Here is a 13,394-nt window from a genome sequence, read left to right as displayed (position 1 = left end):
AGTCCATACTCCCAGCCCAACTCTCCTGCATTCCGCATCCGTCCCGTCCTGCAACATCCAACGGAGGCATACTGCGCATTGGGCTCCGCCATGCAAGCCAATGTCGTTGCTCGGCGCACCCAGTTTTCCAGTTGTGACGAGTGCCGTCGATCCAGAGTGGGTTGCGACGCTCTGAGCCGTAGCAATGAAACTGGCGACTCGGCTGCTTCTTGCACCCGGTGCTTGAATCGCAACCAGCAATGTACTTTCAAGGTATACGTGCTTCCTTTCTTCTTCCTTTGTACAGCGACTCCGTGATCAAGGCCGGCTAACTCGCGCGAAGTGGATGAAAGAGAAGGGTGCCGAGCCAAAGCGCGCACCATTGGGCCGACGCAAACTTCGCCGGCAATCCGAGATATCTAGTTGTGGTGGCCCGAAGGACCTCAATGACAGACAGGATGACCGAATGGCCTCGTCTCCTCGTGATCTTTGGGACCCCACCAAGCCTAGGCAGACCACTGTCTCTTCACCGGCAGCTACAGATTCGACAACCGGTTCGATTTCGGACTTGCTGAGCCCGCTGGAGAATACCTGGCTTCAGGCTCTTTACTGCGATGGTTTTGACGCAGTTTTCGGGTCTTGGATGGGCAGGGACGGCTGTCCATTCCTGTATGCTTCTTCCTCCTTTCCCGGCATTTCGTAAATTTTGCTAATTCTCCAACTATAGCTTCGCCGAACATAGCCTGGCAGGGAAGCATGTCAACATTGCCGAGGTTTGTGGTCGGCTTGACCGTTGGGTAGCTGAGAACTCTGACGATGAGAGGAATAACCCTCTCCGCGCTCCAGTCCGTGAACCTCGCATAAAAGACAGATTGATTGATCAGTCAATGCGAAGCACGATTGCTGCTTTTTCAGCCCGATGGCTCTACGTTACCGTCAAGGGCGCTGGGTCAGAACAACACCACCAAAACATTGTGCTTGCCCTTTGGAGAACTGCCCGGCGAGATATGCTTCGAGTCATTAATCGACCGTCGTATCGGTCTATGCTTTCGTTGTTTTTGTTCGCCTTGACACCGATTCCCACTGGCATATCAGAGGAGGAGGAGATTGATGGCATTTCGGGACAAGCATGCGTGCATGCGGCCTTGCAACAGATACAAACCCTGCGAGCGAGACAGCGAAACTTACAATTCAGTGGATCAAAAGTGTCACCGTCCACAGTCAAGTCAAAGTCCATCGTGGCTAACCCCGATGCTATCGGCAGCTCAGACTTTATTGCCGCAGAGAGTATTGCTTACTGGGCAGCTTTAACATTCGATACTTCGGCATCTTTAACTCTCAACTGTCGCCCCTTGCTATCTTCTGGTCTGTTCGGATTCGAGGCTGAACTTCCTTGGCGACTGATACGAACTGGCGCGAAAATGTTTTATGAAATGACAAAGACTTGGCGCGCTGATGGAGTCATCGACATGACAGATGAGCGAGCAAACCAAATTATTGCCAGCGGAAGTGCATGGAAACTTCTTGCGTGGAAGTTGACATCAGTCTTCAAAGAGGCTCTGCGCGACGGACATAATGAATCGGAAGTCAGTAGAGCGTTCGGCTTTGTCACTGGCGCAATTCAACAATTTGACGACGTCTTCCGACGACCTTTAGAGGCGTGTCAAAGGCGAATGCACTTTCTCGGACAACAAACAAAACTTCGCTGGTGTATGTGATGTGCAGCGTGCTGTGACGCATGTTGAGCTCTTTGCTAACCTTTAACCTAGACTCCTTGATGTTGCATTATCATCTTAGCATACTGATGTTCATCGACATCATTGAAGCCACTGAACGATACGACTTGTTGGCCAGCGTGACTGAGACCAACGCCGACGCAGAAAACGCTGTTATGAATGCCCTGGTTTTTGGGCTTCAAAACTCCTTTACCATGACTGTTGCATCACCCTCCACTCAACAAGATGCCGAGGACGCGTTCGAGGCATCTTTCACTGTACCCATCATATCTATCGATCCATACCCGCATCACGTCGTTGCTAGTGTCCAGCTCATACGGAAAGCCATTGACAGGGACTTGAGACAAGGCAAGATTACTGATGAATCGCATGCAAGTCTTCGATCTACACTGGAAGCGGCGCTAAGCCATCTTCCCCAAAGTTCCAAGTCCGTGCAGGCAGCACGGAACCGATCTTCTGAGATGGGAACGACGGATGCGATATTGTCGCGTCAAGATCCGTATGTAGTCTTGCAAGCACAGTTCGCGGAATAGCACATACTCAAGGTTGATTTACCAGATGATTCCATTGGCCTTTCAGCTTCATGGGCATTTTGCCGGTCGAAGCTCGTGGCCAGACCGTACCACCCGGTGCCTCTAGGCCTCCTCCTTTTATCCGATCTATTAGATGCATTTCTTGATAAAAGGTACTAGAAAGCAACGCCCTCCATTTGGCTCCTGCGTCGACTAGGGTCGATAGTGGCAACCAGTAAACGGTACTAATTACCTGACCAAGTAGACCCCAAGCTCCGACGCATTGCAACACAAAGCCATGTGGTAAAGTCAGACTATTGGACCGCACCGACGCGGGGTCCCTGTTCTAAAAGGTAATAGGTCTGTCTAGCTTACAATCTCTCATTTTGACTCCCAGGAATAGATGAATGATTGCTGCGGCCCCGGTCGACCTGCCAGTAGATGGATCCGATGTGCCAGATCGATGTCAAACTCCCTCCCCACATCGGATCCGATCACTGTGCTGCTGGGCTGGCGAAACTCAACTGCCAAGTGCTAAATTGAGAAGCAACGTTGAGATTCTTTCAAATTATCATTGAGATCTTACTTCTTTCTCTAATTGTCAATTTTCCCATCCTTCCATTGAACGACAGATTGGCTAAAATGCATGCGACAATAGCACGGCTGGTGAGGTCATCAGTGACTGTTCTCGGAGCAGGTTCACAAGGTAGACGCCTGGCTTACATGGTACGTGATAGGCTTGCGTTGATGAAAGGTGGCTCATTTTTAATGGCCTTTTGTAGTGGTCAAGCAGAGGCAACGATGTCCACTTGATTGATGGAAAACCAAGTCAACTCCAGGAGAGCGTTGAGAATGTCAATCAACTACGATCTCAACTGGATCCAAATGGCAACTTTGGCAAAGTGCGTGCACATTCGCCAGATTTCATGAGAGCTGCCCTGAGTGAATCATGGCTCGTGGTCGAGGTACGTTGCGCCATGAATACAGTGATGCGATTAGCTGTTAAGACTGTCGCAGTGCGTTCCCGAACGCTTGCGCCTGAAGCAGGAGGTCATGGCCCAACTTGATGACTTGGCGCCAGAGGAAACAATCATTGCATCCAATTCTAGCAGCTACCCTTGTTCTGAACTTGTCTCTGGGCTATCTCTGAAGAATGCGAAACGAGTTTTGAGCGCCCATACCTGTACGACCGCCGTCAATCCGCTTGTCTTTATATATGCTGACTGTTCTTTTTGTAGACTGGCCACCGGAAACTACAGGTAACTGGAGAATATGTCTTAAGTATTGGGTTGAAGTATTCTAACAGAGAATAGTCATTGAGATCATGGGGCACGAATCGACTGATCCATCTCTGATTCGAACCATGATGGAGCGATGCGCTGCACATGGATTTTCGCCATTTCATGTGAGAAGATCATCAATTGGATACATTTACAATAGGCAAGTCATTCATGTGCGCGATGGGCGTCAACGCGGTATGGAGTCTTCTAATACTGCATAGAATATGGGCTGCCATCAAACGAGAAGCACTCCTAACAGCAGCGGAGGGCGCGGGTACACCAGAGGAAATTGACGCCATTTTTAAAGGCGTATTGAAGACCGAAAAGGGTCCATTTGAGCTTATGGATATTGTCGGCCTCGACGTAGTGTTCGATATTGAGAAGCATTATGCTGCTGCGAGAAGAGATATCCCGGAACAGCCAAGAAGCTATTTGGCCAGTTACCTTGAGAAGGGACATCTCGGCGCGAAGAGTGGACGGGGGTTCTACAGATATGACAGCTCTCCATCGATGCAGCCAGCAAGTCATCAGGAGATTGCATCTACTACAGCCGCATGAGATAGACGCAAGCCAGAGCACACCACGTATAGGTGTTTGGGCAATAGACAGAGGCATAGCTGAATCCGAGTTTTAGCCAACTCCAACAACTTGGACAAACTTGACCCTGTTCCTGCGCCCGTTGCTCCCCGCGCCACCGAAGTGGAGGCGACTGCCTAATAACGAACAAGCAACTCTCGGGCTATTTACAGCGTCTTCAACGATGGCATCTTCTCCACTTCGGATCCGGCGCAGACAACTCTGAAATTCGGCTTGACCTTATGCATATCATGATCTGCCCTGGCGCCCGGATAAAACCAGGAATCGAACGAATGGATGGAGAAAAGAAAACTTAGCCGTCGCACGATGGGCCCAGTTGGGATGGCGGTCAACCCCGCGTTTTCGAAGCCACAAAAGCTGGGGAAGTCTAGAAATAATGTGGAGAGGGGCGAAGAAAAAGGGATGAGACGGGCGGTTGTCCGCTCTTCAGGTCCACTCATTGCCTTGTCTGGGGTGATCTGATGGTCATCTCCATCATGGGTGCGCCGCCAGAGTGAGCGGAGTTGGGCACGATGCCGCGAGCTGAATAAACCTGGCTTCCGTCTTCAAGCAGGAGTCGCCATCGGAGGCTCAGCTGTTGTACCTCTGCCAGGTCCGTATTGAGCGGGGGAAATGGAGTCGTGTCTCGAAAGTTGTTTGTTGAATCTCAACATTTACTGTGCAACCAGCGCAACGGTGTGGCTTTCCGTGGCAGGCAAAGTGTTGAACGGCGGCACTGGGTACGTCCCTCGTGCATCACAAAGTTAAAGTTCTGACAAGGTTCCAACGTTAGTTTCTTACTTGGGTGGCATCCCTTGCCCGTATAGGCCAATTCCTCCAGCAATAATGATGCCGACCCGTTGGTGGCTGCCTACCTACTCCGTACACTTGTCTACTTGCCGTGTCTCGGTTCCGAAAGAAGACCCAGGCATTGAGATGATGGATGGGGCCTTGGTTCAAAAGTCTGTCTGAGCTCCATTCCTATGCAACACAAACACAGTATAATATATGAGCCCAGGTGCTCCCTAGTTTCTCGCTCCCCATCGATAGTGCGGACGAGGTGGAAGACGCTGTCCAATCTGCCATTCCTCACACACGCTGCTGCGCTACTTCATTGCCGCCCGCAGACCTGGAGGTTTCTTCTCCCGCCACCATGATGTCCCGCTCGGGCCAATCGACTGAAAAGGCCGTAATGCCGTTCAACCATGATGAATATGCTGCTGGTGACAACAAAGCTGTCAGCGACACGGATGACATGGGCGTTGGAACGGTCGCAACACCACCGAATTTTGACCATGTTGATGAAAAGAAGATTCTTTGGAAGGTAACCATCTCGCGCCTCACTTCGCCCACTGCCCACAGAGGAACGGCACGCTCATGTACTGTAGATGGATATCCGGTTGATCCCCATGCTGGCGCTCCTCTACCTTCTCTCATTTCTTGACCGTAAGCGTCCTCTCACACCACACGCGGAGCTGTAACTGAGAAGCACAGGCGGAAACATTGGCAATGCAGACGTCGAAGGCCTCAGTGTCGATCTCGGCATACAACCAGACCAGTACAACTGGTGCCTCACCGTCTTCTTCTTCACCTACGCGGCGTTCGAAGTCCCCTCCAACCTGCTCCTCAAGAAGCTCCGCCCTAGTCGCTGGTTGCCCACCATCATGGTAGCATGGGGGCTCGTCATGACGCTCATGGGCTTGGTTCAAAACTACCACGGCCTCTTGATTGCGCGCATCTTTTTGGGCGTCACTGAAGCCGGCCTCTTTCCCGGCGTAGCTGTGCGTTGCGTTTCCTATCTCCCCTCAAGAATCTCGTGGAAACTAACGGGTGTAGTATTACCTGACAATGTGGTACTGCAGACACGAAATCCAGTTTCGCCAGGCGCTCTTCTTTAGCGCTGCTTCCGTGGCTGGTGCTTTCAGCGGCCTGTTGGCATTTGCAATCAGCAAGATGAACGGCACCGCGGGGCTCGAAGGCTGGCGATGGATCTTTATCCTCGAGGGAATTGCCACCGTTCTCGTCGCGTTTTGCGCCTTCTTCCTGATCCATGACTTTCCCGACACGGCGTCGTTTTTGACCGAGGATGAGAAGGCGTTTGTGATTCATCGCCTCAAGTATCAGGGCCAGACCATGATGGCCGGTGGCGATGCCGAGAGGCAGGGAAGAGCGCAGGTGGAGCAGGCTGAGGAGTTTGAATGGAAGTATGTCTGGCAGGCGTTCAAGGACTGGCAGATTTGGGTGAATATCCTCGTGTACTGGGGTGTAAGATCTTCTCTCATCTCGTTGCTTTTGCTGCGGGCAACTAACTCGGGGTCGTAGATTGTCTGTCCACTCTACGGAATCAGCTTGTTCCTGCCGACGATTATCAAGAGCTTGAACTATTCCAAAACGGAAGCGCAGCTCATGACGGTCCCGATTTACATCACTGCTGCGATATTGGCCGTCATTGTTGCCTTTTGCTCTGATCGAGTCGGCAAACGGAGCCCGTTTGTGATTGGATTCATGTGCATGATGCTGGTGGGATTCACAATGTGAGTTCGAGGATCCGCTGGGTGTCGAAACATTGGCATATCGCAAGGAGAGTCGAGGGCTGACCGCTCGCAGGTGCCTTGCCTCGAGCAACCCCAAGGTCGTGTACGGCGGTGTTTTCGTCGCCGCATGTGCGATTTACCCTGCGTTCCCTGGCATCATCGCCTGGCTGTCGAACAACTTGTCCGGCAGCTACAAACGCAGTGCGGGCATGGCCTTGCAGATTGGTATCGGTAATCTCGGGGGTGTAAGTTTCTGCCCGGTGCCTGCTGCCATGACTCTTTGCTAACAGTTTTTATTTATGCAGGCCATGGCATCGAATTTTTACCGAAAGAAGGACAAGCCTCGCTACTTCCTGGGTCACGGCCTGGAAATCGGCTTCATTGTGCTGGGGATCGCTGCGGCATTTATTCTCGTCCTGGGCTATAGGCGGCTCAATCGCAAGAGGGAGAGACAGTTGGCTGAGGGGCAGGACAAGAACTACACTGCGGCTGAATTGTCGGCGCTGGGAGACAAGGCGATTACATTTAGATACATGTATTAGGTTGTCCGGATGTGTAGTTTACCTTGATTGTAATGAACCATCTGATGTAGGGTCCAAGTGGCTATTGAGGCCTTTTCTAACCGCTACGTATAGCATGTTGCTTTGCGGGCTCGTGTCTGCGAATGGCGTGTCGTGAACCTTGCTCCTGCAAAGCGACTAGTTACAGTAGTATTATTCTAAACTCTATTTAATATAATAAAGGGATAAGTATGCAGTTTATCTGCTATAGGTCTTATGTATATAATACTAGAAATAGTATTAGGTTGTTTGTTATTTCCCTCTAAAGACAAATAATAGTACAAGTATAATACAATAGTGTCTAGTAATATAGTATTAAGTATAACCCTTGGATATAAATATATTTTATCCTTTAATTTCCGCAGACTTCAGGCGCTCCATCATCTTCCTGACTCATGAAAGGAGGCTCTATTGTCTCTATGCCAAGCCATTCTTCCATATCATCGCTCAGAGACCGGAATACTTTCGTCACGCTCTCAAATGGATCGTTGGCCAAAACAGCCGCGCCAAATACCACATTGGTAGCCTCTAACAGGTGCTTAACCGCCCTTGCCTTGTCTCTAAACATCATTGCGTGTGGTACCTTGTCTGGCGCCTGGAGAAAATCCGGAATCCGGCAATCGGACAGATGAAAAACAATATTCAGCCGCTGCAAGTTTGGGTAGCGACCTCTGGCAACTTGATTGCAAAAATGACGAATATCCCCCCAGGCTCGACTTTTAGGTCCCACCAAAACCAGCAATCTTTGAAGGGATGGAGAAATAATGTCTGTGAGGCAGGTTTGGGGGCCATCTTCAACCTGTGACGGAGTTCGCCAGTGGTGGCAAAACGAATGCTCATCAATATGCAGCTCCTCTAGAGCAGGAAAAGACGCCAGATTTGGGGACGCGTACCAAGCGTTTGTGGTGATTTGCCCCACGGAAGCGGCTTGATCGGAATCGTTGCCATTAATATAGTAGAATATGTCATGTGGATCCAAGTAGTTTAGCTCAAGGTATTTCAAGGAATTCTTTTGCGTCTCGAGCATATCCACCAGATCGCCAGGCGACACGAGCCGTGTGGCCCGAACTGCGGAGAAGAGGCAGTAACATACCCATAGCTGCATCGTGAATCTTTCCAACGCCGCACAGTGTTCAATGAGTGGCCTCAAAAAGAGCTCTTGATCCTCATTGCCAAGAAAAACCGAGTTGCAAAACCGAATGTTTCGGAGGTGCGTGGGCAATGGCTGACGTAGCCAGCTCGTCGCTCTTTCGTCCATGGGCACGTCAAACACGCCCATGCCGTACAGCTCCAGGGTATGCAGTTTCGGTGCCGTCTGGAGAAGAAAACGACAGTCAAGTCTTCTCTCTTCATGCCCGTAATCGCGCCAGCATGCGCGACAAGGGGACGGGACGCCTGATATAAGTACTGAGCGTAACTCGGGGAAAATACATCTCATGCCACGCTGACCTTGTCGATTGGCAAGATATTTGAAAAGCCCACTTGTCCACATGCCTCTTAGAGACAAGTTCTTTATTTTGTCCGTCACTGCTAGCAATACCTGCATGCCCAGGATGAGATTGCTGTCATCGAGGTACGCGTATGGAAGCAGGAAATAGTCCGGCGCTGGGCGAGACACAATCATACCTAGGGTTCGCGCCGTTTGCATCAGTGATACATCTCTCGCAACCCAGGGATCATCTAGCAGGTCCCAACGGATCGATTCAACATGTTTTGCCAGTTGTGGGTTCTCGGAAAATAAGCCGGTGAGGAACTTGACCCAACGATCCCCGCTGAGAGACAGCTGATGCCACATGAGCGGCACAGTAATAGCCCGCCAAGATTTGCAGACGAGAGAACAGTTATGCAGGGCCAGCGTGGTTTCCGGGCATTTCGGTTCTTGGGTGCAGTGGTAGCACAACTGGGATAAAATCTGCATCTGAATTTCGGTCGGGAAACGTAGAAAACTCTGCAATCCAGTTAGTACATGTGGTGTCAACGGACCAGACGCTCAATGACCAATACAGACCATTTGTTGGCCAGCAGCAATACCCGAGTCTTCATCCATTTTCCGATCTGCGCTCATCTTGCAATTGTGCTCGAGTATTTTGCTCCTTTACGAATCTTCTCTGATATTTGTCGATTGGCTTGATCACAGCGCGTAGTCTATACTTTCACGACAGGCAGTAAGCATGGAGACAGAGCGAGGGGGAACCAGTTACTTTTAAAGTGCCAGACACCTCCCGGAGGCTGAGGATAAGCTTTAGCTGGATGGTTATTGTCCGAACCTAAAATTTAAAACCTCAGGCGAACAAAGCCAGGGCTAAAGCTAAGAGAGCATTAACAGGGAAAGGCAAGCATAAAGAGCTGCTCAAAAGGCAAGCTAGGTGTTAGTGATTGTCACTTCAATGTAAATCTAGTAGTCTAGTCCGGGCAGCCAGCCAGAGCTAGTATATGTGGCTGCTATTAGCACTTTTTAGCATCTAAATTAGATGATACCGGTATAACCTTACTAGTATCTAGCTGACGCCGTCCGACAGCTTGACCTGGACCGCCGCATCTCCCGTGTCGTGGAACTCGTCTACCGACAGACCAAATTGTGATATAGCGGTGGCGTTGGTATTCTCGTACAGGATTCTACACAGGTCACCGCGCATGATTTCATATTCACTCCTGAACCCTTTTGCTGCCGGGCTCGTTTCGGGGAAAGAAGATGACGGGCTTGCTCATGTAGTTGACAATCTTGACTCCGTCGTCGTGGACTAGGTGTTTGCGAATGTCGTCGAATGATGCCCATGTGCTTGATTAGGTCGATGCCTTGTCAGCGAATGTCAATCTGTTGGCCGCCGACGCGGAGGGTGTCCCATCGCTCGAGGATGGTGCACGCGTGGCCGAGACGATGTAGCCAAAATACAAGTGCTGGGCCGGCAATGCCCGCTCCCACGATGAGAACTCGAAGTGGTGTATCGGGTATTTGCGATCAACGACGTAGCTGATCAACTCCAATCCGCCATTTACATGGCATCTCTACAGAGTCTCGTGTGCCGATTCTGCAAGTATGTCGCAGCTATGTGGGCAACCTTGTATAGCTGATGTCCAGCAAAGAACAATGTCCGAAATATGCAGCTCGTCGCTCATTCAAAAACCCTGAGAGAGCGAATACAGCGAATACAACATCAAACGGCCGTATCCCCACCGATGCGCAGATTTCCATGCCAGAGCTGTCTTTCGAGACCTCCGGAAGTCAAGAACTGGTCCAGTTATGGTTGAAGCATTCATATTTCTTGTACGCGGTCAACATGGTACACGGTACGTTGGGCAGGTTGAAATACACTCAGTTACTCACGCATCAGGTGAGCCAACGGCATTTTCGACGCTTTGAGGATAGGGATCGAGCCATCAATTTGTGTAGCCCTCTTTGGGTTCCTTTGACATTTCCTTTAACGTGTTGGATGTGGCGGTAGCCGCCATATTGAATGACGCTCGACTTCTCATCACAGTCGTGCGGTCGCTTCACACATTCCAAGGATACCTGGCCAAATCCACTGACATGGTCTTTCATAAGTCTCAAAATGCGCGCATCACAAACACGACAACGCCACGATGAGCGAAGATGAAGCGCGTGGCTGTGCGCAGGCGGGGCTTGCAACGCTGATCCGATCATCAGGCAACAGTCAGCCCTCGTGTAAGAATCGACAGACTCCCCTCGAACAAGTACTCGTCTTGCTAACATAAATTGGGTTCCAAGCAGACGCTGCCACAAATATCCGCAACGTGAACAAACCAACTCCCCCCCTGCGTCATCATGCCAGCCAACGCTCCGCCAATCATCCCATACATCCATCTCTTGTGCATGGAGGACTCATGTAGCGAAGCGTTCACAAAGGTCGCCAAGTCGTATCAACTACCTGCATCAGTCCAATTCGAGCTTCATCGCGCCGCCCTCCAGTTCGTCCCAGATACGGCCAAGTTCGACCTGGTCGTGTCCCCAGCCAACTCGTACGGACGCCTAGACGGCGGGTTCGACGATGCTATTTCCCGCGCATTCTCCCCGCGAGGCGATTACCTCGCCCTCACCCACGTCGCTCAGGCAAAGCTATACGATGAGTGGTGTGGCTTCGCGCCCCCCGGGAGCTGTACCTTGGTCCGCATCCCCGACGAGTTTCGAGACAGGTCCAAGAATGTCTGGGGTACGAGGTACATCGCCCTGTGCCCGACCATGAGGACGCCGCAGGAGGTAGAGTGGGACAGGGAGGTTGTGTACGAGAGCATCTGGAGCCTCTTGGTGGCTATCGACAAGCACAATCGGGCACGTCCCGAGGATAGGATTTCTAGCATCCTGATGACGCCGCTAGCGACGGGAACGGGTCGCGTGAGCCCTGAGAGATGGGCGCATCAGATGTTCTTGGCCATGAAGCACTTTGTTGATGCGAAGCGGCATCCGGACAAATGGAGCAAGCTGGAGAATGTCGAGATTTTTGAGTATGCCAACGAAGTCGCGGAAACTTGGACCATGTGATGATGAAGGCAGGAAGAGGAACTAGACAAAATGTGTGGAATGTTGAGGCTCTCACGTGATCACGAGAAGGCAAACAGCCTCGTGTGCGGATGAAAACCTATCCGCACTTTCTTTTTTCTCCGGCCTTTTTGTTAGACCTCACAAGATTATCAGGACAGAGCATGATTTTGCCATCCTTGCCTTTACGTCTAGCCTTTCCATATAGAAAACCGATTGTCTGGGTCACGATTGATATCTGCGTGCAGTTCAAGGCGATGGCTTCTTCAGCCCTTGAAAAAGTCCTAGGAGAGTTTTGCATAAGTATAGTTGCATAACTTTTTATGATTTATAACTGAATTTATAATGAAAGGAAATTCTCCTTGGAATACGGAGTACCTGCAGCATCACCCGATGCAAGCGCTCTGATTGGTTACCGTTACCTGGTGGGGCCGAAACGGTATAGCGAGGCCAGCTTAGTCAGCCTGGCTCAACACCATAGGGCGGAGACCACGATGCAAGTTAGCTAGAAAAAAATCATCTATGAGTAACATCCTTTTAAACACAATAACTATCTCATGCGTAAGTCGGTAGGAGTAAGGCCAAGAATACCCTCAAGCTGAGACTATTCTATAACTCCTCTTCTTTGTTCCAATTGAGTCTCTAAACAGCAAAAAATGCGTTATTGCCATATTCTTGATCGTAAGTACGGCTCTAAATGGTATCCCCCAAAACACCCTATCCTAGAGACGCCTTGTTAATTGAGAATCCACTGGTTATCACTTCCAGTGCGTGTGGAACGTCCATATCAGTGTACTCCGTATGCAGTCATCATGCAAACTTACACATGCATGCCTGAGGCGTAATTTCGGTAAAAACAATGGACAATTATGCTGATGTAGTCATTTCGGTTGTCTGTTGAGGATGGATGCCCAAGTGCGCATTCCTCTGCCCGGGAAAAATTTCTCACCAATACGATCATTAGTACTTCACACCCTCTCCTTGGTTTTCATGAGACTTTTCGTTTTGATAACTGAGGTTCTATATGCGGTAAAGGGATAGCCCCCACCCTTATATGTAGTGTTATGTAAATGGTGTAACGGGCCAAGCCGCTTGAACGGCGGCCGTGTCTCCCGTCATCAATTCATCAGAATGGCAAGTTCATTATAGAATCTTTTTGGCGGATTATTGGAAATATACAAGACATTGTTATAAGCTTTGTTTTCGTCTTTTAGGGACTAGTTAGGTGAATCAACTCGCCAGAGACCTTTCACAAATAGCGCAAGTGTAGGAGTCAGGCTGTTGTAGTATTGCCAGAGAATCCCGCATGAGGGTTGGCGTCCCAAGTTTCTAAATACCGCAATATTGCCCGTTAAAAATAACATGGTCTTGCAGCAGTAGAGCATATATGTATGAGCTGCTCGTCTAGGCATGTATACATCGGCCACACATTAATGGAGGTGTCCTCGAGTAGGAGTTGGGCAGCAATCGTCGTTTTGGTGTCGAACAAACAGTCTTGATTGGAGAATTATCTTGGTCTTGAGCCGTTCCTATCCGCTTGGTTGTGTTAAGGCTCCGGTGAGGTCACGAGCCCCAGAGCACCCCTGCAGGCAGCGGGTGACCTCGAGCGATTTTATAAAAACATGAATTTTAGCATATTATAATGCAGCGGCTTGTAGTTAGCCTTTTTAGAAGTACTTGTAATATCACGAAATTCACTAGTAAGTACATGTATCTTTTAGA

The 13,394-nt window shown here is 50.1% G+C and overlaps 4 protein-coding genes across 4 annotated transcripts; all 4 read left to right on the top strand.

Annotated features, from left to right (window-relative positions):
- Nucleotides 1-90: 90 nt before the first annotated feature.
- On the top strand, nucleotides 91-2,248 carry MAA_11012 (N-terminal binuclear Zn cluster-containing/DNA binding domain-containing protein; the record flags this gene model as incomplete). The annotated part of the gene is made up of 4 exons (XM_011412957.1): nucleotides 91-252; nucleotides 323-648; nucleotides 707-1,689; nucleotides 1,749-2,248. The coding sequence occupies 4 exons, from the start codon at nucleotides 91-93 to the stop codon at nucleotides 2,246-2,248; spliced, it is 1,971 nt and encodes a 656-aa protein (XP_011411259.1).
- A 621-nt stretch (nucleotides 2,249-2,869) lies between these two features.
- On the top strand, nucleotides 2,870-4,065 carry MAA_08791 (Zn(2)-C6 fungal-type DNA-binding domain protein; the record flags this gene model as incomplete). The annotated part of the gene is made up of 6 exons (XM_007826789.2): nucleotides 2,870-2,953; nucleotides 3,010-3,192; nucleotides 3,245-3,410; nucleotides 3,466-3,486; nucleotides 3,541-3,702; nucleotides 3,770-4,065. 6 exons carry the CDS (start codon nucleotides 2,870-2,872, stop codon nucleotides 4,063-4,065), a joined length of 912 nt encoding a protein of 303 aa, XP_007824980.2.
- A 1,171-nt stretch (nucleotides 4,066-5,236) lies between these two features.
- Nucleotides 5,237-7,159, top strand: MAA_08790 (major facilitator superfamily transporter; the record flags this gene model as incomplete). The annotated part of the gene is made up of 7 exons (XM_007826788.2): nucleotides 5,237-5,407; nucleotides 5,472-5,529; nucleotides 5,578-5,864; nucleotides 5,920-6,348; nucleotides 6,406-6,617; nucleotides 6,691-6,862; nucleotides 6,923-7,159. The coding sequence occupies 7 exons, from the start codon at nucleotides 5,237-5,239 to the stop codon at nucleotides 7,157-7,159; spliced, it is 1,566 nt and encodes a 521-aa protein (XP_007824979.2).
- Nucleotides 7,160-10,961: 3,802 nt separating this feature from the next.
- MAA_08789 (phage tail assembly-like protein) lies at nucleotides 10,962-11,675 on the top strand (the record flags this gene model as incomplete). Its single annotated transcript, XM_007826787.1, has 1 exon — nucleotides 10,962-11,675. One exon carries the CDS (start codon nucleotides 10,962-10,964, stop codon nucleotides 11,673-11,675), a length of 714 nt encoding a protein of 237 aa, XP_007824978.1.
- Between the last annotated feature and the right edge of the window lie 1,719 nt (nucleotides 11,676-13,394).

This window comes from Metarhizium robertsii (genome assembly GCF_000187425.2).
Source record: "Metarhizium robertsii ARSEF 23 chromosome Unknown MAA_Scf_3, whole genome shotgun sequence".
In the NCBI taxonomy this organism is placed as follows: Eukaryota; Fungi; Ascomycota; class Sordariomycetes; order Hypocreales; family Clavicipitaceae; genus Metarhizium; species Metarhizium robertsii.
This window is presented reverse-complemented; position numbering and strand designations above follow the sequence as displayed.